Below are 25434 nucleotides of genomic sequence, written 5' to 3'. Positions count from 1 at the left end.
GCGGCAAATTTGTATGCAACCGTTTTCTTTTTCTTATAGCTGATAATGGCCACACGGGAAACAATCAGGTTTAGTTTCCCACGACCTTCAGTATTGCTCCTGGTTTCGCTTCAGGGAACATTGAACACAGTTCACTGTATGTACGTGTTCCTTTGTGCTAAGGTAAGCCACGCGTATATTAACCATTCCACCCCTAAGATCTAATAAATAATTCCCCTTACCTTTTGCCATACAATTCTTATGATGTTACCTTAGAGAATTTGGTATTGGATCGACCAATAATTCCCTCATTGGTGTTGTTCTTTATTCTCATCATTTGTCTGCTTTATATTGCATCGACGTTGTAAGGAGAAATTCCGTCTTGGTCATTCGTTTGAGTTAAAGGGTAAACTAAGAGAAAATTTAATTTTGTTTTTATTAATTAATCTTCATTCCTATTTGCTGCAAATTAATTACATATTTCTTCAAAAACAAAAAGATGAAGTTATCCAGTTGGTTTCATGACTCTTTTGAGGCCCTTACATTATTTTATTCAGCTCTCTAAAATGAACTGTTTCGTGAATTGAAATTGCACTAAATTGTTAAATTTTATTCCTTCTGTGGCATGAAAATCACCTCGACGGTGCTTTGAAACGTAACTACCTGTTCCCAAAGGCAATACTGGAACGCAAAGGCGGTAATCATCGATATCAAGGGGAGCAAAACAATGACTTATTTCCATTTTAAAGAAAAATTGTTTTTAAGCTCAAATGTCACAACTCCCTAGTGGACTGGACTTTGACAAGCAGGACATTCAGATTACTCCAGTGATTCTTCGTGGACGTAATATTAAAACTGATTAACCGACGTATGGCGATGCTAAAACTCTAAAGGTGGCAATTGTTAGTCTAGGGAAACGAAACAATGTATTAAATTATTTTTAAAACAGAAGTCATCATCCTAAGGTGGACTGGACTTTGACAAGCTAGATGTTCGGATTACTCTGGCTATAATCGTAAATCTAGCAAAATAACGTGTCTTTTCAATTTCATAGGAAAATTAATTTTCAAAACAAACGTCATAGATCTCATGTGGACTGGAATTTGACAAGGTGGACATGCGCTTTATCCCAGTGATTCCTTGTGCACGTACTCCTGTTTCATGTTGAGTCGATCACAGGGCTTGAAGCCTAAGAGACCCTCTAGGAGTTTCCTGCCGTAAGAAACCAGTCGGCTATCGGATAGGAAATGAATCACTATCACGGTGTTCTTGTGGTCGGCCAGAACCTCGCTTGCGCATCTGACTTGCCCCAATAGATGCACTTGAAACAAAAAGTGACTCCTGGTGTAGACACAGCATTCCCAATGGAGCGACTTATTTCTCGGTGAAATCCTTCCGTGACTGTAGGACTTGAAAGGCTCAGAATCATCCTCATTGTGATCGACCAAAAATCTATCTCCGTCTCTGACCATTGCGCCTGTGTTGGCTCGCGAAGCCTCTAACGCCATTCCATCGAGGGTGAAGACCTCGCTCGGAAAAATCTTAAACGCAATCGATAAAATCTCTTCTACAAATTCTTCCCTTGTACAAGGTCTGACCTCTAGTGCAAGGCGGGTAGCAACTTCGTTGAGCCTCTCCACATCGAGATTTTCCAGGTCGATATGATAGGCAATTATGTCTTGCTTGAAAAGAACTTGATCAGCGAACAGCTCTTGTCGCTGGGTGTAGAACTTCTTCGGCGCGTAGAAGAGCTCTCGGGTCACATTCGGGTAGTTTTTACGGATATACTCTCGGTTCGCCTCGATCATTTTAATTTGAAGCCCTTGTTTTCGGAATTTAGGGTGAATTTTTTCTACATCGCATGCAGAGCTTTGGTCACCATTGACAACCACATAACTCCGTAGTCCAACGATTTTTTCATCCATTTCTGCGACGAAGACAGCTCGTTTGCGTTCCGAAAGCCAACCGTGAAATCTGTTGGGAATATAGTCGTGATCTTCGTCCGCTTTATCCTCGTAAGTTGCACGGGAGAGCTCGACTACGGCATCGTAGTCAGCTACAGAAGCGAGGCGGATTTCCAAGTCTTCCATAGTAAACTAGATTTTAAAGCAGTTGCCACACACAGACAAGTCGAGCAAGTGCAAAAACTTCTATGTCACGTAATGTTTGTTAACATTTTGATCTTTCAATGATTTTGTTAGAAATTCGAGATAACAGCTGACTGTTGTGCGTAATAGCCGATCTTCCAATTGGTTGTTTATCACTTAAAGGTAATTAGTTGTTCCATACAAACAACGTAAACAAAATAAAACTTGCAACAATTGTCTGTTTACAAATTAACAAACCTAGTTAAGAGGATAGTCATTTAAATGGTATGAAGCGCTCAGCGCCGAAATAAAGCAATATTTCACGTAAATAAATCTTTAAAACAACTTCTTCAACCTCTTGTACTAAACTCCATTTTTTCCAAAGTCTCTCTGTGTTATGTTAATACGTCTTGTCGAGCAATCAAACTGAGAAGCTTCATTATCTAAATGTCATTGTTTCTGAAACCCCGCTTGGTTTGCTGTTCTGAAAGGGAACACATTTGAAAAGAAATTAAAATCCACAGGTTTTTTCAAAACCTCATTCATTTTGCAATCTAAAAGAGTGTTATTTTTATGTGTTCGCGTTTTCCATAGAAAAAGTAAGCGGCAATAAATTCCACCCGCTTAGAATTACGTGTGCAAGTCATAAAAGCAAATTCCCAAATCGTCATCGAACAAACATTGTTGTTTATTTTCTAGCCCTGTAAAAACAGATATCCATCTATCGATGAATGGCTGTCTAACAGGTACGCTAAAAGAAAAATACATGAAAACCAAAAATTAAGGCCGCGACCTTTATCGTATGGAATGATTTTATGAAGAGGTTGTCACGCATGGGCGTGGTTGAAGTATGAAACCCATTCTCCCTTACAACGCTCATGAGTCACGCAATGTTATGGTTATACGATAATCGAAACCACAGCTCCATTTGAGATGAAGTTCAAGGCATCAATGAGAATTAGAGGTGGATTATAAGTTGAACCTTAACATTCCTGATTTATTGCCAGAAAATTGACAGCTGTGGTCGAGTTAGGCGTACCAAATAGAGTCTGGGGATGATGAAATAGATCACACCAATTTTTCGTCAGTTAACTTTGCTCTCTGCGTTTGAAAATGGCGAAGAAACTGGTAGAATGCGGAAAAACTCTTACAACTTTAAGATGAGAATCAGAGTCACCTTAATAACTGATCAAATAATCTGGATTAGTCCGGTTTGTCAAGTAATTTTTATCCAACGCTGAGCGTCTTATAAATCAAAATAAAATTTTATTATTGCGGAGACTGAAAGCATAGAACACACTAAAGACAACCCGTAAAGGTGTCTCGGTCAAGTCTTACCGTTGCTAAGGTAACATTTTACAATAATCGATGGCCGCGCTCAGTCCCAAGGATTGGAAGAGGCGGGTAGGGGGCGGGTACAAGATGATAATTACATGACGAGGATATCAGCATGAAAACCAAAATGGCGGCGATGTGGAAAATATTTCCTAGAAGTAAAAATGCTGGAATTTTTTCTGTAATCCATGATCGGAGTAAGATCGCTGCCTGCAGAAAGTTTTGTTTGCCAAACAGTTCCAAGTACAGTACAGAAAGTGCGACATCAGCGGCAGAAGAATTCAGCCTTCGGTATTTAGATGGTAAACACGAAGGTAAAGGCAGAAAGATTTTTTGTTATAAAATAACTACGGGATACTACGAGCCCCCTGATTGGCCAAGAATCTAAAATTTATTGCACCGGTGAATCCATGAAAAACTGAAGTTTAATTTATAAAAGCAATAGATCGCATATTAGGATATACTACACAAGTGAAAAGTGCTTTTTCGCATGCGCTGATTGGCCAGATCCGTAACTGATTAGGGAGTGTTATTATTCTCTTAGCAGCCGAAGAGACAAAATCGCGCATCAACAATTTAATTTCCCATCATTTTTGGTATATTTAAGGGAAAAAACACTTTTTTTTGGTTTCTGCGCGACATATACTGAAAAATAGTATTCACCCTCGTGTTTGTGAAAGGTGGATTGACCTTATACACCTCCACTTCTTTGCATAATTGTTGAATATTCTAAAACAAAGCTGTAGTCCCAAAGGCAATGTAATGTTCTCTTTATCCAAGACCAGCATGAATGGATCTGTGTGGAAATCTTGCCTGGTTTTTATGATGAGTTGAACTGAAATACTTTCAAAATGATGGTAAATTGTCTCCTTGTAGGAATTGCCTTGTTTGTAATGAACAGACCAGAAGCAAAAAATGCCATGAGCAAGAATTTCCTAAGACTGGTGAGAGTCCCATCAAGTTTGTTGTGCATATCAGTTAAAGTAGGGGCCATTCCATCCCTTTTTTGCCGATTTAAGGGGTCACTGACATTCAGCAGCTCTACTCTTTTTTCCCTAAACATCAGTATCTATATTCTCCATGCACCTCTCTGTACATTTCCTTTGGTACTGACAAGGAAAATTTGTCTAACAATCAATAGAGCTTCTTAGGTTGGTGATCATTTCCTTTTATTCTCATGATGGTAATGTGTGATTTAACAGTATTACTGTAAGGAGAAATGAGATGCTGGTCACTCTTAGGGTTTAAAGGATCAAGGAGAAAAGGAATTGAAATTGCTTACACATTATATTTTATACTTCTTTCCTATGGCAGTCGTAATGGCTGCTTTGGGATCACCACTTGTGAATCATTCTGTTGCACTTATCACCTCCAGTTATTTCTTTCTTTTAAAATCATGTTGAAGCAATTAAAGCCTTTCCCTGCTTAAGATAGCTTCATCTAAACAGTAACAGAGAGGGTACACGTGAATTGAAGACAGTTATACGCCAGCCCTTTACAGGGTCTTAGGTTTATATGCCTTTTGCAAATTCTTCATTGAGCACAGAAAAATCTCCCATAACTTTCAATTAATATGTTACAACTTTCTCAAAAATATGCACAAATTTGAATTGACATTATTGTGTGAACATAATCTCATCCTAACATACTTTTTAACAAAGAGAGATGCACTGAGTATCTTAGTCATAACTGAAAGTGGAAATGTGATCATCGCAGTAAATTTTCCAATTTAAGCAATTGGAAAGAAGAAGCCTGAAAAAAATCAGGGCTTCAACGGGATTCGAACCCGTGACCTCCGCGGGGTACCGGTGCGATGCTCTACCAACTTCATAGCTTCATAGCTCAGTTGGTAGAGCATCGCACCGGTACCCCGCGGAGGTCACGGGTTCGAATCCCGTTGAAGCCCTGATTTTTTTCAGGCTTCTTCTTTCCAATTGCTTAAATTGGAAAATTTACTGCGATGATCACATTTCCACTTTCATCTACAACCGCAGTACAAATATGAATTATTTCATATAAACTCCACATTAGTCATAACTGTTCACTTGATTTTGACATTATGATCTTTTTGGTACAGAGAAGCTTTCAACAAGTCAGCTTCTTGTTATTTAGTTTACAGATGCCCTTACTTGTGTGAAGTTTGACAAGAATGTTAGAACTGTCATCATCAAGAGTGATGCGCAAGGTATAAATTCAGTTGTGATATATCAGGTAAAGTATCAGTGAAGGTGTAAAAGAAATGCAGTTTTCAAGGCTAGGTGGCCCTCCAAGTTAGGAAGAAGTAGCCTGGCTGTGAACAGTAGTCTCCTCCCCTTAATAAATTGAGGAGTTCCCTCTTGATTTTTGCATGGATAGAGAGCAGCTGTAGGTAGGCCAAGGAGAACTCATAGTTATTTTCATATGGGTAAATTTGCTGCCTCCTCCAAAAGGGATGCCTGATTATCTCTAGCAACCTCCAGCAGTTTGTCAAGTTTTCTTGGCAATTTGCAAGGAGCACTATTAATCCCTGTGATTGGAGAAAGACTGTGTTGAATGAGGACACAATATGGTGATTCCCTATACCAGTGCTTCATAAACTAATTTTAGGCCTAAAAAATTTCATGCTTGTTTTTGATTTCTTGACCTTTTTTTTCATTCATAGCTAGGGTAACACTCAAGATTTTTTTTTTTTCATCACTCCTAGGTATTTTCTGCGCAGGAGCTGATCTCAAAGAGAGAGCTAAAATGGCAGCACATGAGGTTGGACCATTTGTATCCATGGCTCGTGCAGCAATAATGGAACTAAACAACCTACCAATGCCTACAATTGCTGCTCTTGATGGCCATGCCCTAGGTGGTGGGCTTGAAATGGCCCTGTCATGTGACTTTAGGATTGCTGCTAGTAATGCTAAAGTGGGGCTGACAGAAACACGTTTGGCAATTATTCCTGGTGCAGGTAAACTTTTCAAGAGCTTAGCTTTGTATGGTTTATTGCCTCTTATCCTTGGAGGCTAGGAATTTCACCATCTCTGGATGTAATGCTACACTCCATGAAAAAATTGATGACACATTGACCTTTCCAACCCCCTATTACTTCCATTTTATCTCTTTTGCCTTTGTTCAGTTAACCTATTTGCCCCTTCCCTCCGAAAAAGAAATGTTTCATGATGTTATTGTGATTCTATTAACCTGAAGATACATACAGGCAACATTGACTGTGGAAGGGGGGTCTTGTCAATGATCTAAAGGTATCAGTGGTAAAGACAGGAGTGTTATTCTACACATAACTATAAGGATTCTTCAAATATGATTTGTCAAATAGTCTTTGATGCTGATCATAGGTCATCACAAACTTTCTAACCCACCACCCCATATGCTATCACAAGCTGCCTTACCCTCCCCACCCCTCCTTATAGCATTTGATAGGCTATTCTTCACTACAACAGGAAGTAACATAAGGTTATATTCAGAAGGGGTTCTGTCAACAAAGAACTCAGGATGTCTTGATGTCTTATGCCAGTCAGCTATTAGAATTTTGGCCTGGATGTCTGAAATGAGTGACATCTCAGAGCTTTCTCAAGGTTGTCATAATTGTAGGTAACAATATGATTTCGAGTGTAGTTTAGTGTTCGTGAGCACGAGGAAAGTTCTTAAAAGACAATAGAATTGCATGCAAGTGCAATTTGTAGTCTTTAAAATATTCACAAGTGCTATTTACACCAAATTGCATTAGAAATCATGTTGTTACTTGTTAATAATTTACATGAAAAACACATCACAGAAATTCAAGATGGACAAAATTTTGGCAGCGTGCACATGCTATTTGTAATTTGCACTTGTGTTTCATGGAAAATGCACTGGTTTTCAGCCAATCAGATGTGCATAATTTATTCATGTACATTATTAGAAAGTGTATGTATGATCTGAACTAAGTAGGAAGCTGTATAATTATTTTGCCAGCATGATGGTTGCAAAGCAACAGGCTTTGATCACAATTCACAGAGTCAGTTGCACAATGATCTGACAGCCTGTGGGTTTCCACTATTCTGTTTAGGAGGGACTCAACGTCTACCAAGGTTAATAGGCATCTCAAAAGCCAAGGAGATGATTTTTACAGGCAAAATGATCAGTGGCACAGAAGCTGAAGAAATAGGTTTAGCTGATTATGTTGCAGAACAAACTGAAACCGGTGATGCAGCATATCAGAGAGCCCTTGTTCTAGCTGAAGAATTTCTTCCCCGAGGACCTGTTGCTGTGAGAATGGCCAAACTAGCAATTAACAAGGGAATTCAAGTAAGTCCTTTGTATTTTAATCCCTAAGAGTGACTAACATCTAATTTCTCCTTACAATATCAAAAGTCAAACATTCAGCTGAGGAGAATAAACTTTAAGGTCATGACAATAGAGGAAATGATCCTCAACTAAAGAAGCTCTTGATTGTTAAACAAATTCTCCTTGTCAGAACCTTAGGAAATGTACAGAGAACAGCATGGAGAATATGCATACTGACGTTCTGGTTAAGTCCAAGCAGCTGATGATCATGGAGTAGTTGGTTTCCCTTTTTTGACTCTTAGGAATCAAATCTGATGATCACATTTAAGATTTCTAAATACATCTACAGACAAGTCTGGCAAGAAAAATAACCAAACAAATTTTAAGTACCTAGTGTTTTTGTATCATCATGACACCCTTTACAAGGTAGTTACCCTTTAACCCTTAAACTCCCAGAGATGACTAACATGTAACCTTTCCCTATGATATCCATACATATTCTAGCAACTGTTGATGAGAATACTAAAACTTATCAGTAAGAAGCTTTTATCCTGATCTTACACCAAATTCTCATCACTAATTTACAAGAAATTGTGTAGCAGCAAGATGAGAGAATTAACAATCAGATCTTGGGAGTTAAAGGGTTAATTCTTTAGTTGACAGTGACTAGCTGCCATTTTCTCCTTACAGTGTTTAATTGCTGAATCAAATATTAAGGTCCTGAAATGATTGCCTACAAAATGAGTTCTTGATTGTTAAACAAATTCTCCTTGTCAGTACCAGAGGAAATATACAGAGAATATTGTGGAGAATATGCACACTGATCTGAAACCATTAACCCTTTAACTCCCAGGATCTGGTTGTAAATTCTCCCCTCTACCTGCTACACATGTCCTTGTAAATTAGTTATGAGAATCTGGTGTGAGATCAAGGTAAAAACTTCTAAATGATAAGTTTGAATATTCTCATTACCTGTTTGCTGGCTGATATAAGGATATTATGGGGAGAAGTTTCCTGTTGATCATTTCTGGGAGATAAAGGATTAAGTACACCCTCATAGATGAAGAAGTTGTAAATGTTACAGTTATAATTATGGTTTTGTTCCCAGGTTGACCTCACATCTTCCATGTCATTTGAAGAAGGTTGTTATGCTCAGGTATGCGTGCAAATATTTACATGTATGTCTTAAAATTGATGAATATTATACAGTAAACAAGTTGAACCAAGGAGTACTTTTGGCAATTAACCCTTTCACTCCCAAGATCTCATTAGTAATTCTCCTTACTGTCTGACATATAACTCTTATGATGTTAGTTCAGAGATTTTGTTATTTGATCAACTAATGATCCCCTTATTTATATTTTTCTTTATTCTCATCACTTGTTTACTTGACATTGTATTGATATTTTAAAGAGAAATTCTGTTTCGGTCACTTAAGGGTAGTTTAAGGGTTAAGTAAGGAGACTCAAGCACTTGAGTGACTAGCAGCTGTTCATGACAGAGTTGTAACTTAAACCTTTACTGACAAATCTCTCCTCACTTGAGCCTGATTAATGACTTCTACTAAAGTTGTGGAAATATTGGTGACTGTGAGACAACTTACAGTCTTTGTCAAGGCTAACTGAACCTGATGATCAGACTACATGATCAATTTGTGAATGTTAGAAGAAAAGAACTGATCCTTAAAGGTGTGTTTAAAGAATTGCAGAGAAGACTTAAAAAAAATTTAGGTTTTGATAGAATTTAAACCAATATTTTATATACCCTACTAGTTGTACACTTTAACTACAAACAGGGCCATAAAGATACATGTAGAGAGTGTGGGAAATATTAATTAAAATGTTATGCTATTTTGATAGAATGTAGACCTACGTCATTAGTAAAACTTGTAACTCTTCATCCATCAGGTTATACCAACCAAAGACAGACTTGAAGGTCTGAAAGCATTCAAAGAGAAAAGAACACCGCAGTACACAGGGGAATGAAACAAATAACATGGAAGAAAAGCGTGGACATGATGAGGTTAATGCACAAGGAAACAAAACCAAGACTCTGGTTAACCCTTTGACACTAAGAGTGACTCGCATCTAATTTCTCCTTACAATACCACCCCTGAATCAAGCTTTAAGGTCATGAGAATAAAGGAAATGATCAACAACTAAAGAAGCTCTTGATTCTGAAATAAATTCTCCTTGTCAGCACCTTACGAAATATATAGCAAACTGTATGGAGAAATTGCACACTGATGTACACTCTCCCTTTATCTGCCCATAATAAAACAACTGTCTTACACATTCCTGGTGGAAATCACTATTAACTACTAATGTATATTTATGTTTATTTAATTCAAGGAGAATTATTTAACTAAATAACATCTTTCCTTGAAAAAGCACTTCTGGCCTATTAAAAATTTTGGCTAAAAGGAGGGGATTTATTGGAGAGAGGGCACTTGTTATTTTCCTGTATTGTATCTGCTGCAGGTTAAAAATGATATGAAGTGGCAATAGAAACAGGTTTTTCTTGTATCCCTACTCTTTAGGAAAGTAAAGGGGGGGGGGTGCTTGTTTGACATTATTGCTTGGGGGGTAGGCGCTTATTAGAGCATGGGTGTTTATTCAAGGAAATATGGTTTAACTTTTAACAATCATTTAATAGTATGAGTAAATTTTAGTAGTTCATGTTAAAATTGCTCTCATCTTAAGGATCTTCTTTTATCAGATTTTCTCTCTTTTGATGACAAGTATTCTGATCTTTTTCCACTCATGTTGGACTTGATAATGTGATTGACCTGTTCCACTATTTCCCCTGCAAAAAAAAAAAAAATTATTTATTTTTAATTTATTTAGTAATACCCTCCAATAACACAGCACCACAGTTTCTTTACAAACTTACTCCCAATGGACCATTTCTATGTTCATAATATAGTGAGTATTTTGTGTTTTGTTCAAACACCAGTGACAGATTTTTCCTGAAAAATTGTGCAAAGAAAGGACAGAAAATGTCTCACCTGCATCATCAGCCTCAGTTTCAAAGTCATAATGTTTAAACTCATGTGCATTTTGACTGAAGTAAACTATTCTGAACACCGATTTGCCATTACTCTTCACCTCAACTGGGTCACAAGCAACCACATTTTCCATATCTATTGAAGTCTTAAAAAAAAAAAAGAAAAGGTAGTTGTACAAGTTAGTATTAAAAGGAAAGAGTAAAAGGAGAGAGTGACCTGGGGAGAGAACTTGAGTCAGTTAACCCTTTTGCTCTCATGATTTCAATAGTAATTCTCCTTACTGTCTGCCATACAATTCTTATGATGTTAGTTCACAGAATTTGGCACTGGATCAACTAATAATCCCCTAAGTGATATTTTTTCTTTATCCTCATCACTTGTCTGCTTGATATTGTTTTGAGTAACGAACTGACAAAATACTGTGGAAGCCTTTTTTGTTTTTTTTTTGCAGCTATCCTAAAAATATTCTTTCCAACTATGAACAGGTGTACTGTCACAACAAATTTAAGGGCCAGCAGCTGTTTATCTGCAAATAAGGCTTCAGTCCCCTGGCATCTGTATACATATATTGAAATTTTCGCACCAAAAGAACAGTAATGTTATCCAGTTTGTTGTGCTATGATTGTTTCTTTACGGCATCTCGTGTACTCCTTCTATCCAAACTGTCAGATATGTTTCGCATTGTCTTTTGCCATTTCATGTTTCACTTTGGGATCGAAATTATTATTGTCGGTAGTTGATTGTAGTGTAATTTTATTTAATCATGTTTCAGAAACCACTGGTTATGAATAAATTGTATGGTTCATGTAACCGTTTTGAAATTTGCTGGTGTGTTTGCAACATGTACTATGATTATAATCCTTACAAATTTTTGTTTCCCCCAAAACTTCTTTGCTGACTTTGGTTGTAGTACTGGATCAATCTCTATCTTCTCAAGAGAAACTCCTACAGGGTAAGAGGGAAAATGATAAATATTGGAGTCAAATTCAACACAAAGGAAGAAAAATAAAAAAATATAAAAAGGGAAAAGGAATGGAGTAGTAGGAAGAGCACTCCCCTCTAACTGCAGGGATGGGGAGGGGTGGGGAGGGGAAAGGAAAAATTCAATAATTATTTTATCAATAATACATTTTTTAAACAATTTGCTGAAGATGACACTCTGAGTTTGTGAACACTTCAAGGAGGAGGGGCTTGGAAACTAGGCAGACTTTAAACTTGACATGATAAATGCAAAATCAGCTGCAGATATTGCATTTGTCTGGTCAACTTCACAGGTTATTGAATATTAATTGGATTCTCTTGACTAATCTTAGTTTTTATAGTAAGTCTAATGTATAATAATAATATTTATTAGGTGAAAATCAATGATAAAAAGGCAACATACTGAATATCTGTGAATGACTTACCCAGCTGTATCTCTGTCACAGTCCTCAGCTTCTGCAGCATGCTGACCCTGTATGACTGAGGATATAAATAATATTTTTTTCCTTTTACAAAAGTCATCAAAATATCTGTGCAAAATATGGATTCTGGGTATATTTGGTAGAAATATTTGTTTTAAAGGAGGTCAATTTCTGCCCAATTATACCCCTCCTTTCAGCATCATTCTATGATGTGAACAATTTTTGTGCCATGTACTCATACAAGTGGATATCTCACCTTTAAACTCCTTGTGCATTCCACTGGTTCAAATTCCCCACCCCACCCAGGCAAGGTTAAAATTCCCCCCTCCTGCTAGGGACTACAGACAAATAGCTGTAGGTTGCCTTGGGGCAGGGATGTTGAAGCTTCAAGTTAACCAGTCAATAAGCAACAAACCAACACAATGTAAATAATTTTGTATAACACCTACCCTGTATGTGTAATATGTATAAACTTGAAACTGTTTATTAGGTTCTTCCTTTTCTTCCCCGTGATTTCGTTTTCCTGCAACATCAACAAAAAAACTGAATTGCTTCTTCAATCAACATAATTATATTTTTGATTTTCGACCAAGTTGTTATACACAAAGTTTAATTGCAACTTTACTGCATTTGTTTTAAAATTGCATACTAGTCAATTAAATGTCAAAACAGGATTATGGTCAGTACTATTTATTTAATATCTTTTTGATCCAATCTGCCACTTTGCTTAAAAGTACATAAACCCTTGAACTCCCAGAAGTGATTAACATGTAACTCAACTTCTCCCTAAAAATATCCATATATTCACTGGCAAACAGGTAATGAGAATACCCAAACTTATCAGGTAGAGGTTGTTACAGTATCTTGATCTAACACCAACTTATTGCAACTAACTAACAACTAAAGGAAATGTGTAGCAGCAGGAAGAGAAAATTAACAATCCGATCTTGGGAGTTAAAGGGTAAAGTGTAAATGGTTAAAGATGCAATTCTGGGTAAAATAAAAAGTACAATAATATTACATGCAGATTGCACTGATGTGAGCCAATCAGATGGCAAGACCCACCAGTTATACCAAGATGGATGTAAAAAAAAACTTACTGGAAACTTATAATACTTATAAATTAAACAAAATTCAGCTAACAAAAATTTACTTACGGCCAAATCTGACCAGACAGAATTCCATTGTGCCCATGCTTTCTAGAGTTGCATCAAGACTTATGGGAACCCCTGGCTCTGTCTGTTTTTCCAAGACGTATTCCTTTGCTGAGTTAAAAAAAAAAAAAAAAGGATATCAAAGAACTAAGAATTACTCAACACATTAGTAAATAATGTGCCTGAAAGCGCAGCACATCTTCTTGAAGATTACTGGCCAATAAGATTCAAGGATTTAAGATTCTGACTGGCTGACTTGTTTCAGAAAAAAAGAAAAACCTATTGTAAGTTTAACAACGGGCCTGCAATATTCGTTGCTCTAAAGACAATTGTGATTGGCTGATTAATAATCATGTGACCCTGCAGAAACTTAAGATGACCTGCATACCTGTCACCATTCAATTTTACCAGGATATCAAAAATTGTGTGCTGAGCATGTTACATTTAATTTATTTATTTTTTTAATAACTAAGTGCAATCAATGTCCAGATTTTGCACATGATCAGAATGTGGCTTAGGTTGATGATGCGATTCTGGTGGGATATTTTTAAAGCTCTCTTTTCTGAACTTCTCAGAAAATCCAGACAACATTAATTTATTACTAGTCTTCACAAGTTTTTAAAAACACAATGGAAGCAGCCTATGGCTAAAAAACGGCACTTTTCTACTTTATCCAAAGCCAAAATAAAAAGTGTTGGAACAGCTAGACGGCCTCCAAAAATACAATTCTTTAAAAGTACATCATTCTGAAGTATTAACAAGAAATAGAGATGCACTGTCATAAACAATATTAACACTCATTTTTTGCTTGTTAACTGTGTTGATTTGCTGTATGTATATAAAAAAACCAATTCTTGTCTGCTATGGAGGGAAACACTTAGTTTCAGTTTTTTTTTTCCATCAAGTCCTATTTTTCCCCTTGACTTCATCTTGGGGAAACATTGAGAGTGGAGGAAAAAAAAAGTCTTTCTCTTCAGAGCAAAAATTAGACGTATAATAAATTCTCAAACCTGTTCTTCGTAATCCTCTTTTTTTGACCATTTTTTCATAGACTTGTTTCATCTTAGCATTCATGCTGTCCACCTTCACTCTTGAAAAGCCATGCTGGGGCTCATTCCTGGAAAGGAAAATACAGTTGACCCAGTATTAAGAAGTCACCCAACAGAAATGGTGGGGTAACTGCCTCACCCTTTAACTCCGAAGAGTGACTAGCATCTAATTTCTCCCTACAATATCACCACTGAAGCACACATTAATGTCATGAGAATAAAGGAAATGATCACCAACTAAAGAAACTCTTGATTATTAGACAAATTCTCCTTATCAGCACCTTAATAAATGTACAGAGAACAGTATGAAGAATATGAATACTGATAGAGTGTAAAGGGTTAATATGGATTGACTGCTCAAGACAGATTTCACAGATTAGGGGTATTATAAGTAGCAGTTCAGTACAGGTGGAAGACAATACAAACAGGCCTTTGGGATTTAGTAACGGGTGACTGCAACTGCAAAATAGAGGTGACTACTCAATAGAGATGAAAATTACAGTGATGAAGGGGAAACACATTTGGGACTTTGGCAACTGACTGCTTGAAACAGGGTGACCGCTCAATATGAAAGTTTATTATGTAATCTTTGAAGAAGTAGTTTCTGCAAGTTTGTAAATAAGTTAGTAGAGTGTAGTGGGAAATAAATAATAACAACAATGGCACTCTTCTTGTCCACTGTTTCCAGGTAGAATTAGAATTTGGAATGTTGATTTTTGTGAAGGGAGGAAATTCAAAGGACCATGAGATAAACCACTGGAGCAAGGACGAGAATCAACAACAAACTCAACCCACATGTTACATCAGGCCTGGGAATTGCAGCTAGGCCACAATGTCTCATCTCCAGCATCGCCATGATAATTTTAGCATGAAACTGACTCAAGCAACCTTAAGCATTAGAAATATTTCTGGAACATTTAAAGAGAAAATTGTTTCTGACCACATCCTGGGAGTGAAAGATTATTAAAAACATGTGAGCTTACACTGTTACTATGATCCCTGCAGAAGGTTTTGGAGGAGTTGGTTTAGCAGGACTGGCATCTTTCTAGAAATTGTTATGATCAGCAAAGAGTTGTATAACATTATTAGACTTTGTATAGAGTACTTCCTGATGGTTTTTTAAACATATTTGACAAAAAATCTGATAATTAACTGCTGTTCACCATAGTGGGGGTGACTAGTAGTGGATATTTACTGAGCTATGCAGTGGCTCTGTAAATATTCACCACTGGCCACCAACACTGAGGTAAGTCGTTAGTTTAGTATATGCTTAAACAGTGAGATAATTCAACTTGTAAAGATGATTTTAAGTGTCATTTATCCCTGCAGTAATTGCAATAATTTTGGATGCAAATCCTGTGCAAGTTGCTCAGAGGTGAATGGCAAAGGATATTCTGAGTTGGAGCAGATGATCAGAGTACACCTTAAAAAAGCTATCTGCTGTTTTTAATTAGTATATTTTAACCCATATTATTACACAGTGATTACTATCCCATCAATCCATGTAGTTCTTATACAAAAGCTATCAAAACACTAGTATAGTATACACTAATTGTATTGAATAATTATGTAATTTTTTTTCCCTAGGTTACCTGAACCAAAGCCAGACAATTGAAAAAAAATTTTGTGATGGGCTCCTTGTTCTCCAGAGCTACAATACAACAAAAATTGGAGAAATGAATACACAAACACTAAATAATAATTATCAAACAACAAAGGTTAACACACTTGATATGTTAGCAAAAAAACAAAAATGATGCAGCACGCTTAAAAGTTGGTTGATTTAAATAAAACCAAAGTTGGGATCATTCAGTGCGGCCATTACGAAATTCCACTTTCTGTCTGTATTTTGGCCCTGTTCTACATTGTGCATCCCATTTTTAAATCCCAATCCTAAGTCCTGAAATGGTTTAGTAGTGGAATAACAAATGTGCGGCATGTGTGTACCTGGAAAGTCAGTGTCAACTTCCCCATCATCCTCGGCCATATGCAAACAAAAAGATTTGACATCATTCTGAAAGGTGATATAAGAAAGAAATGTTTCATTTCCTTTGGGCAACAAACCAGTAAATTGTACTTTGCCCTCACTAATATTTCTCAATAAAAATGGATAACGTCCAAAAGTGAATGTCCTCTACACTAAAGCCCCTTTCAAAGGGTCATGATAGTTGATGACAGTCAACGATATTTTTATTTTTCATTCACCAATTCATAGACTATCATGTTTGCCTTCAAACACTTCATGATAGTTGACAAAATCATGTAATGAAAGTGGGTAATTATAAATAAATATGGCGTGCACTGAGGTCAGTAAATTTGGTGGTATTTGAAATTTTATAGCCAAGAAGTTGCAAGTTGAAGATACTGAAGCCTTCCAGAAGATGATGAGAATGAACTGAGAGACATTCTGCAAAATTTTGTTGGCTACTTAATAATTATAAGTTATTTTATAATTTGCCATTCCAGTTTGAACCTGTTTTTGGCAAAACTGCTGACTGAAGAGCTATCTTTCACTATCCACCACTTGTTCAAATGGAAAAAACTATCATCAACTATCATGTCAAATTTGAACATGTCCAAACTACATGATACATTTAGTTGATGATAGTGCATGATAGTTTGTGTTCAAACATGTGTGATAGTTGAAACTATCATCAATACTCTATTTTGAAGTTGTATGCTTGGTTGCCAAGCCTTTGAACAGGAGTGAGGCTAAGGTTGACCTTTTTATGATACAAACCTTGCTGCTTTTTCAAATGCAAATTACTTTGTTATCATGCTAACTAGATACTGGCCTCTATCACCACATGGTCACCTTCAGCCTCACTCCAAATCAAAGGCTTGGCAATTAGGTGACACAACTGTAAAATGGCCTATTATCATGACAGTTTGAACAGGGCCACATCACAGCTAACATTTTGTACCTTGAGTGGAGGCTGTAATCCCTGGTTTGTATACTTGTACAAGATAAGTCCTATTAAGTCCTGTACACAGGCACTTCCTGTTCAAGTTGAGAAGTAAAATAAAAAAAATTTTAAAAAAATCAGCTCTGTGCAATCACATAATCTTAATCTCTGCCATTCAAAGAGTAATATTATGAATTCAAAATGTATCAGCCTTTGTACATATTTGTTTTATACCTAAGACTGTGACAATCATTGGCATGGCTCTTTCTTCCTGCAGAATTAAGCATAAAAAAATATCAAGTTAGTTCTCATAATGATCACTTATTTCTTGAATTTCGACTCAGTTCAAACTATCAATCATTTTACAAGACACTTAATATGCTCAACAGATTCTTTTAACTCCCAGAAGTAATAAACATGTAACTTTTCCCTTCAATATTCCTATTAGTACATTACCAGCAAACAGGTAATGAGAATATTTAAACTTATCAGGTAGAAATTTTCATCTTGATCTAACACGAAATTCCTGAAACTAACTTACAAGAAGATGGGTGGGTTCTGGCTGGGGGAGAATCAATAATCTTGCAAGTTTAAGGTTTAAACTAATTTTAATCAAAATCTTATTAAATAAGTCTACTCCTATATGTTTATCTCTGAGGTTATAACTGAGGTTATACAATCTATGTAATTATAATGATCATGAATACCTCTGGTAGCATAGTTAAAAATATCTTGAGTTTTTTGGTACAAGTTCCTTGGAAAGCCTGAAAAAAAAAAAGATTTCTGTTTCAGGAGAATAGTTTCTTAATAAACACTCAGAGAATTTGGACACTAACAGAGGTTACTATGACAACTTTAAGGGTTACGTCCCTTCTCACCTCTCCTTCAAATTTGGAATACTCTAGGAATGGATTATTTGGTTTACCACGGGATTCCTCCAGTTGTCTGCTGAGCTGAGAAACTGCCACTGGTTTATTTTTAACTGGTTTTACTTCACGTTTGGCAAAAACTTTAGACAGATCTTCTTCTGGAAAAAAGAAATGTGTAGTCCACCTTTAATAATCTAGCCCAGCCAATATTATTTTAGTGGGAGATGGAGTGGCCTGATTGTTAATGAGCTGGACACTTGTTAGAGAGGTCTGGGTTCAAGACTGGCTGGGTCATTGTGTTGTGTTTTTTGGTGAAACATTTAACTCTCACAGTGCCTCTATACACCTGGGGGGGGGGGGGGTGTGGGCTGTTCAAAGATGGGTTAAGATAACCCAAGGTTAGTGTGAAATCTGATTTCAGATCTAAAAGCTTTAAAAGAAATTCAGTAGAATTCTTTTTTTGTCTACAATTGTCAGAGAAGTCTGATGAAAAGCTTGTGATGGACTGGCACCACATCCAGAGGGGAGCACTGATACTCCTTGCTCTAATGCACTCTTTACCTTTTTACTTAATTATATGATTTTTAAAAATTTCTGATTTCAAAATTTTTGTCAGAACCAAAGTGTTCACATGTATGACAAATCAAATGTAGTTTGATCTGAAGTAAAAAAAAGTTTGAATATGACTCTGGGAGACACTAACTGTAACAACAAAACATAAGCCACAGTTTTGAATTGATATCATATATTATAATCTACAATCATAATATTTAATAATTATTAAATCTTATAAATTATTTTGATCCATGCATTTTGTACTTTCCAGACTAAAATTATCAAAAAAATGTCATACCACTCATAGCATTCTTCTGTCCTTCTTTCCATGAAACTGTTGTGCACCTAACTTCTCCATTTCTTAAAATAAATATATTTAATAAAAGTCAATGAAAATGGTCTGGTAGAGACAATTTAACCCTTTACACCCTAACATCAGTATGTATCTTCTCCATACTGTTCTCTACATGTTTCCTAAGTTGCCGACAAGGAGAACTTGTTTAACAATCAAGAGCTTCTTTAGTTGGTGATCATTTCCCTTATTCTTGTGACCTTAATGTGTGACTCAGGAGTGATATTGTAGGGAGAAATGAGATGTACGTCACTCTTAGGGGTTAAAGGGTTGAGGGCGCATGACTATGGTAACACATTTATTTCATGTACAGTTGACAAAAAGCAGTTTTCAATTGAGTATTCAAAGTGATCCCTGATTGCTTTGGTTTTCCTTCACCTAACTCTGTGATTTGTCAAGAAAACTTGTGCCTCTCTCTCAGTCAATCAAATGCAAAACTAAAAATCAATCTCAACCTGGACAAAGACATTTTCCTGCACTTCAGGCAGTTAACCTGTTTTTACTTTGAGTTCTCAATGGTTAACCCTTTGATCCTTAGAGTGATTAGCATCTTATTTCTCCTTACACTATCACCACTGAAGCACACATTAATGTCATGAGAATAAAGGAAATGATCACCAACTAAAGAAACTCTTGATTTTAAGGTAAATTCTCCTTGTCAGCACCTCAGTAAATCTACAGAGAACAGTATGGAGAATATGAAAACTGATGTTAGAGTGTGAAGGGTTCGTAATTTATGACGTTAACCTTTGTTCTGATTGGTAGTTGTGATTACTCTGGTTTTCATTTTCCTATGCTCATGAGGGTAACTGGACATTTTGCACAAAAGACTTCTTGCACAAGTCTTTTAGCACAAGTTTTGGACCATTCGCACAATTCTTAGTGATCATTTCACATAATAATGAAAAGCGAGAAACATCAAAATAAAGGGTATACAGATTGAAGGTAATTTAGTGTTAACAACTGGGTTGAAAACGTAAATTAGCCACCGTAAAGAGTAAAAAAGCCGACGTTTCGAGCGTTAGCCCTTCGTCAGAGCGATTGACGAAGGGCGTAAATTAGCCACCGTAAAGAGTAAAAAAGCTGACGTTTCGAGCGTTAGCCCTTCGTCCATCGCTCTGACGAAGGGCTAACGCTCGAAACGTCAGCTTTTTTACTCTTTACGGTGGCTAATTTACGTTTTCAACCCAGTTGTTAACACTAAATTACCTTCTATACTCTCCCACCGACGCAGCACCACAGTTTCTTTAGAAACTTACCCCTTCATTCATTTGGTATACAGATTGATACTGACAAGACATTTCACCTTCATAAGACCCAACGGTGAGACGTAGACATTTATGGTTTTATGATTTAGAATAAAGAAAAATATCAATTTGGGGATAATAAGTTGATCCAATCCTAAATTCTCTGAACTAACTAAACAAGAATTGTATGGTTGACAGTAAGGAGGATTACACTTTTGATCTGGGAGTTAAAGGGTTAAAAACTACTCTGAATGGTAAGTAAGTGAAAGTAACACACTTTTCTCTTCTACTTCTGTCACCCTTTCCTTGTGACTTGGAGTTTCTGCTGATTCCAGGGCTGACAGCAATGTCAAATGATTGAGGATAACTTGGAAAATCAAAAGAATCTCTAGAAGAAAAAAAAGAAGAACTACTGTTGTAAAGAGCAGTCTAGATAAATGTGAAAAGCTCTAACACTGTTACTTGATTAAACACCACTCCCTAATTCAATACTGCACTTATCTACAAATGCCACCCTTGAACAAACAATACATTTAGACACCCACTCAGAAAAATACCACACTAATTTGAAGAGAATAAGAAAAAAGATTATAACTAGAATACAACTAGCCATCTATAACATCCATAAAAATTTATATCAAAAAAACACAACACAACTTGAAACAATTGTTAACTTTCCACTTTAAGCACTACCAATGAGTTTGACCATTGTTCTATTATAAACTATTGTTGATGATTTAAATGACATGATTTTTAAATGATTCTCACACTCAAATCAAAGCTACCCTCAAATTAACACCACATTGTAAGTGTTAAAAATTTAATTAACCCTTTAACTCCCCAGATCTGATTGTTAATTCTCCTCTCTAGTGCTACACATTTCCTTGTAAATTGGTTCTGAGAATTTGGTGTTTGATCAAGGTAATATCTTGTACCTGATGAGTTTGGGTATTCTCACAACTTGTTTGCTGGATAATGTATGGATATTATAGGGAGAAGTTACATGTTAATCACTTCTTCCAATAATATCCAAACACTACGCAGCAAACAAGTGATGAGAATATGCAAACTTGTCAGGTAAAAGTTATTATGATCTAACACCAAATTCTTATAACTAATTCATATTAAGTAAATGTGTAACTGCTGGAGGGGAGAATCAACAATCTGGTCTTGGTAGTTAAACAGTTAAAGGCAAAGTGTTCTGTCAAGAAAAATTATCAACGCAATAGGCCAACTACCAAAAGCCCAGACAAAAATAGTGATGACAACTGTGATAATCAAGACAAAAATGATGCTCCCAGTTACTATTCATTATCACCATTCTCATTCTTAAGAAAATGACTGGTGATCCCCTTACCACTTAAATTTCAAAATACTGTAAGCTTGAATCTACACACCTATCAACTGTGTATTTTCCAATGATTCTCTTGCGGTGCTTGATAGCTTTCTCATTTTCAAACTCTTCATTGATAATTACTTGTTCACACATCCCTGTACAGTAGAAGAGAATCTAACAATTAAATAAAACTATCTGATAAAGTGTTGAGCTGCTGTGTATATTGATTAAGAAATAATATTAATTTTGGATTTTGTCATCCTGCCACCCTTGCCAGTTCCCAATAAAGCTCATCAATGGCTGGGTATCTGTCCATGGAAACAGATTCCCAACTATAATCTGTTTTTTTCCTATGTTTTTTGATTGGTTCTTACTTATGATCTATAGAAGGAAGACACTTAGATGACATCATTATTAACACAATTTTGCTTTTTTATCAATAATAAAAGTTCTATGTTGCCATGGGTCTGTACAGCACAGGAGACAAAATGTCGTAAGAACAGTGACATTCTCGTCTCACGTACCACTTTTTTTTCTTGCCATATTTTGAAGTCATCTGTGATCTATTGCTGAACAGACAGATGACAACATAGAATCTACTTGTTGAGCAGAAAGGAAATTTGGTTTGTGGACACTGTTGAATTACCTGTTTCATCCGTCACGACACATGAGTGTCGAATATGAGCAATAACAAATTCTGGATCATCTATAAATGCCATCTTTCAATCCTGATGTAAGCCTATATCACTCACTAGAAGGGAAAACAAAAGGTAAACATCATCCAAAAAAAATCTGCTGAATCAAAGTGTTTTGGCTGCAACTTGGACAACTTGATTCTGTTTAATTCTCGTTCATTAATTTTGCAAACTTAAAATGCACATCACTGCCAAAATTTTATGAAAATAATTCAGTTAACACTTGCCTTTACTTCTGGGATATGGGAGGAAAAAATTAAATCCATTTTCCCGAGTTTGATCGAGCAAATTTGACTCTCGCTGATCGTTACACTTATGTTGGAGGGAGTAACTCCCTATGTTGGACATTCCGCCATGTTTGTTTGTCTTGTCAATGGAACGACCGCTGATCAGAATGCTAGAACATCTCGCGACCTGGTGCGAGGGTAGTACTTGGTGTAAGACTGCCCAAAATGTCCCGGGCCACCGCCCATACTATTAGTACTGTAGTAAGACCTATGGTACCCGCAAGAGTTGTGTAGTACCTGTGGTAGCTGTAGTGCCTGTAGTAGCTGTACTAGTAGATGTAGTACCTGTAGTGGCTGTAGTAGCTGTAGTAACCCTGTAGTACCTGTAGAACCTGTAGTAGCTGTAGTAGCTGTAGTAGCTGTAGTAGCTGTAGTAGCTGTAGTACCTGTAGTAGCTGTAGTAGCTGTAGTAGTAGTTGTAGTACCTGTAGTACCTGTAGTAGCTGTAGTAGCTGTAGTACCTGTAGTAGCTGTAGTAGCTGTAGTACGTGTAGTACCTGTAGTACGTGTAGTACCTGTAGTACCTGTAGTACCTGTAGTAGCTGTAGTAGCTATAGTAGCTGTAGTACGTGTAGTAGCCGTAGTACCTGTGGTAGCTGTAGTACCTGTAGTAGGTGTAGTACTTGTAGTACCTATAGTATCTGTAGTGTCTGTAGTAGGTGTAGTAGCTGTAGTACCTGTAGTAGTAGTAGCTGTAGTAGCTGTAGTACCTGTAGTACCTGTAGTACCTATAGTACCTGTAGTACCTGTAGTACCTATAGTACCTGTAGTACCTGTAGTAGGTGTAGTAGGTGTAGTACCTGTAGTATCTGTAGTGTCTGTAGTAGGTGTAGTAGCTGTAGTAGCTGTAGTAGCTGTAGTACCTGTAGTAGTAGTAGCTGTAGTACCTGTAGTACCTGTAGTACCTGTAGTACCTGTAGTACCTGTAGAACCTATAGTACCTGTAGTACCTGTAGTAGCTGTAGTAGGTGTAGTAGATGTAGTACCTGTAGAAGCTGTAGTACCTGTAGTACCTGTAGTAGCTGTAGTAGTAGTTGTAGTACCTGTAGTACCTGTAGTACCTGTAGTAGCTGTAGTAGCTGTAGTAGCTGTAGTACATGTAGTACCTGTAGTACGTGTAGTAGCTGTAGTAGCTGTAGTACCTGTAGTAGCTGTAGTAGCTATAGTAGCTGTAGTACGTGTAGTAGCCGTAGTACCTGTGGTAGCTGTAGTACCTGTAGTAGGTGTAGTACTTGTAGTACCTATAGTATCTGTGGTGTCTGTAGTAGCTGTAGTACCTTTAGTACCCGTAGTAGCTGTAGTAGTTGTAGTACCTGTAGTAACTGTAGTAGTTGTTGTACCTGTAGTAATTGTAGTACCTGTTGTACCTGTAGTAATTGTAGTACCTGTAGTACCTGTAGTACCTGTAGTACGTGTAGTAGCTGTAGTAGCTGTAGTAGCTGTAGTAGCTGTAGTAGCTGTAGTAGCTGTAGTAGCTGTAGTAGCTGTAGTAGCTGTAGTAGCTGTAATACGTGTAGTAGCCGTAGTACCTGTAGTAGCTGTAGTACCTATAGTACCTATAGTACATGTAGTACCTGTAGTAGGTGTAGTGGGTGTAGTATCTGTAGTATCTGTAGTGTCTGTAGTAGGTCTAGTAGCTGTAGTAGCTGTAGTACCTGTAGTAGTTGTAGTACCTGTAGTAGGTGTAGTACCTGTAGCAGGTGTAGTACCTGTAGCAGGTGTAGTAGCTGTAGTATCTGTAGTAGGTGTAGTAGCTGTAGTAGCTGTAGTAGGTGTAGTACCTGTAGTCCCATTAGTATCTGTAGTACGTGTAGTAGGTGTAGTAGCTGTAGTAGGTTTAATAGGTGTAGTACCTGTAGTATCTGTAGCAGTTGTAGTAGCTGTGGTATCTGGAGTACCTGTAGCAGCCTTAGTAGGGGCGTCCAGTGGTGTAAGGAATTGTAAAGATTCCTTTCTACCTTCCAACAAATTTTCCAAGCATTTAAATCGACTAGTCTCACTTAAGTCAATCGATTAAACTTGGATAATTATTAGGCGTAAGGCAGTGAAACCGAGTCCATACTCAAAGGGATTGATATAAACTAATGGGCGAGAGAATATATAGAATATAAACGTAGGTATGTGAGTCCTGAATGGAACCTTCTACAAAGTACAAAAGACGATTTGCACAAGCTTGTTAAAGGAACGTCAAGGTTCACACACATTTGATGAAGTTAGTGATATATAGGAATATTTTCTAGCTTTTATATTTTTTTACGCGTCCTATCTTGTTCTTACGACTATGATGTCCCATGCTCAATTGCAAAAAATTGACCCGGCGAGGCTACCAGGGGCACCCAAGGACAATTTTCTGCTAAATATCTGTTCGGAGAAGCAAATATTGCCAAGAATTTTCTTTTGCTTGAGGAAGACTAAAAATTCCTAGATGGACCTTTCATTCATTTACAATTTTCGATGCTTTATACCTAATAAATTCCCTACCAATTCTGATTTTTAATGTTTCAAAATCAGTTCCCAGGTTACAATATTTTTGTTAAAAAATGGTCACCTAAAGTTTTTTTTGGATTCTAAAATGTGATGGAGAGAGGTCACCAGAAAAATACTCACTTGCGTAAATCGTTAAATTGCAACTAAAATTTTCGCAAAAGTAACACTGAAACCTTTGTAATTGTGAAAACTGACTTAAGTTCCTCTAGGATGACCGGTCAGACCGGGAGGGCTTTCCATAAGTTGCTCGAGATTTTCCAAAAAGTTTCACATTATTTCTCAAACAACTGCTCAAAAGTTGCCAAAAACAATCAAAAGTTGCTTATTGCAACAAAACTTACTCAAACGGTTGCTCAAAAACAAAATCTTTGTTTGGTCTGAAGTTATGAAAATATGCAAATTGTACAAACAAAAGTAAGATTTCTTAGAATTTTC

General features: G+C 36.8%; 3 protein-coding genes and 1 long non-coding RNA gene across 5 annotated transcripts; 1 reads left to right on the top strand and 3 right to left on the bottom strand.

The window, feature by feature from the left end:
• Positions 1–396: 396 nt before the first annotated feature.
• Positions 397–2220, bottom strand: LOC113676616 (histidine N-acetyltransferase). Its single transcript, XM_027193290.2, has one exon. It carries the CDS (start codon positions 2067–2069, stop codon positions 1104–1106), a length of 966 nt encoding a protein of 321 aa, XP_027049091.1. The 5' UTR covers positions 2070–2220; the 3' UTR covers positions 397–1103.
• Positions 2221–3486: 1266 nt separating this feature from the next.
• LOC113676624 (methylglutaconyl-CoA hydratase, mitochondrial) lies at positions 3487–11477 on the top strand. The gene is made up of 7 exons (XM_027193299.2): positions 3487–3715; positions 4278–4345; positions 5514–5586; positions 6085–6336; positions 7435–7673; positions 8761–8808; positions 9560–11477. The coding sequence occupies exons 1-7, from the start codon at positions 3517–3519 to the stop codon at positions 9635–9637; spliced, it is 957 nt and encodes a 318-aa protein (XP_027049100.2). The 5' UTR covers positions 3487–3516; the 3' UTR covers positions 9638–11477.
• On the bottom strand, positions 4083–5569 carry LOC149045973 (uncharacterized). Its single transcript, XR_016186708.1, has 2 exons — positions 5428–5569; positions 4083–5079 (listed from the first exon to the last, which is right to left on the bottom strand). It is a non-coding gene; the product is annotated as an uncharacterized LOC149045973 (long non-coding RNA).
• On the bottom strand, positions 7669–22332 carry LOC113676618 (target of rapamycin complex 2 subunit MAPKAP1). 2 transcript variants are annotated; one of them, XM_089206716.1, is made up of 18 exons: positions 22177–22332; positions 21592–21685; positions 20472–20582; positions 18894–18955; positions 18050–18198; positions 17879–17935; positions 17406–17442; positions 17190–17266; positions 16213–16279; positions 15858–15916; positions 15249–15310; positions 14227–14333; positions 13220–13327; positions 12512–12585; positions 12066–12120; positions 11525–11604; positions 10660–10804; positions 7669–10457 (listed from the first exon to the last, which is right to left on the bottom strand). In XM_089206716.1, exons 1-18 carry the CDS (start codon positions 22247–22249, stop codon positions 10345–10347), a joined length of 1530 nt encoding a protein of 509 aa, XP_089062842.1. In that variant the 5' UTR covers positions 22250–22332; the 3' UTR covers positions 7669–10344. The 2 variants fall into 2 exon arrangements, with proteins under 2 accessions (XP_089062842.1, XP_089062843.1); XM_089206717.1 differs by having other exon boundaries at positions 18050–18195.
• Between the last annotated feature and the right edge of the window lie 3102 nt (positions 22333–25434).

The sequence above is a fragment of the Pocillopora damicornis genome, chromosome 5 (assembly GCF_964200805.1).
Source record: "Pocillopora damicornis chromosome 5, jaPocDami1.2, whole genome shotgun sequence".
Taxonomy (NCBI): Eukaryota; Metazoa; Cnidaria; class Anthozoa; order Scleractinia; family Pocilloporidae; genus Pocillopora; species Pocillopora damicornis.
This window is presented reverse-complemented; position numbering and strand designations above follow the sequence as displayed.

Excerpts from the sequence above, each read along its gene's own strand:
- LOC113676624 (XM_027193299.2), top strand. The coding sequence starts at position 3,517 with ATGAAAACCAAAATGGCGGCGATGTGGAAAATATTTCCTAGAAGTAAA. Across the intron at positions 3,716-4,277 it reads TTTAGATGGTAAACACGAAG|GAATTGCCTTGTTTGTAATG; the intron begins GTAAAGGCAGAA and ends GTCTCCTTGTAG. Across the intron at positions 6,337-7,434 it reads GGCAATTATTCCTGGTGCAG|GAGGGACTCAACGTCTACCA; the intron begins GTAAACTTTTCA and ends TATTCTGTTTAG.
- LOC113676616 (XM_027193290.2), bottom strand. The coding sequence starts at position 2,069 with ATGGAAGACTTGGAAATCCGCCTCGCTTCTGTAGCTGACTACGATGCC.
- LOC113676618 (XM_089206716.1), bottom strand. The coding sequence starts at position 22,249 with ATGGCATTTATAGATGATCCAGAATTTGTTATTGCTCATATTCGACAC. Across the intron at positions 21,686-22,176 it reads TGTCGTGACGGATGAAACAG|GGATGTGTGAACAAGTAATT; the intron begins GTAATTCAACAG and ends TCTACTGTACAG. Across the intron at positions 17,443-17,878 it reads TTTTAACTATGCTACCAGAG|GAAGAAAGAGCCATGCCAAT; the intron begins GTATTCATGATC and ends TTAATTCTGCAG.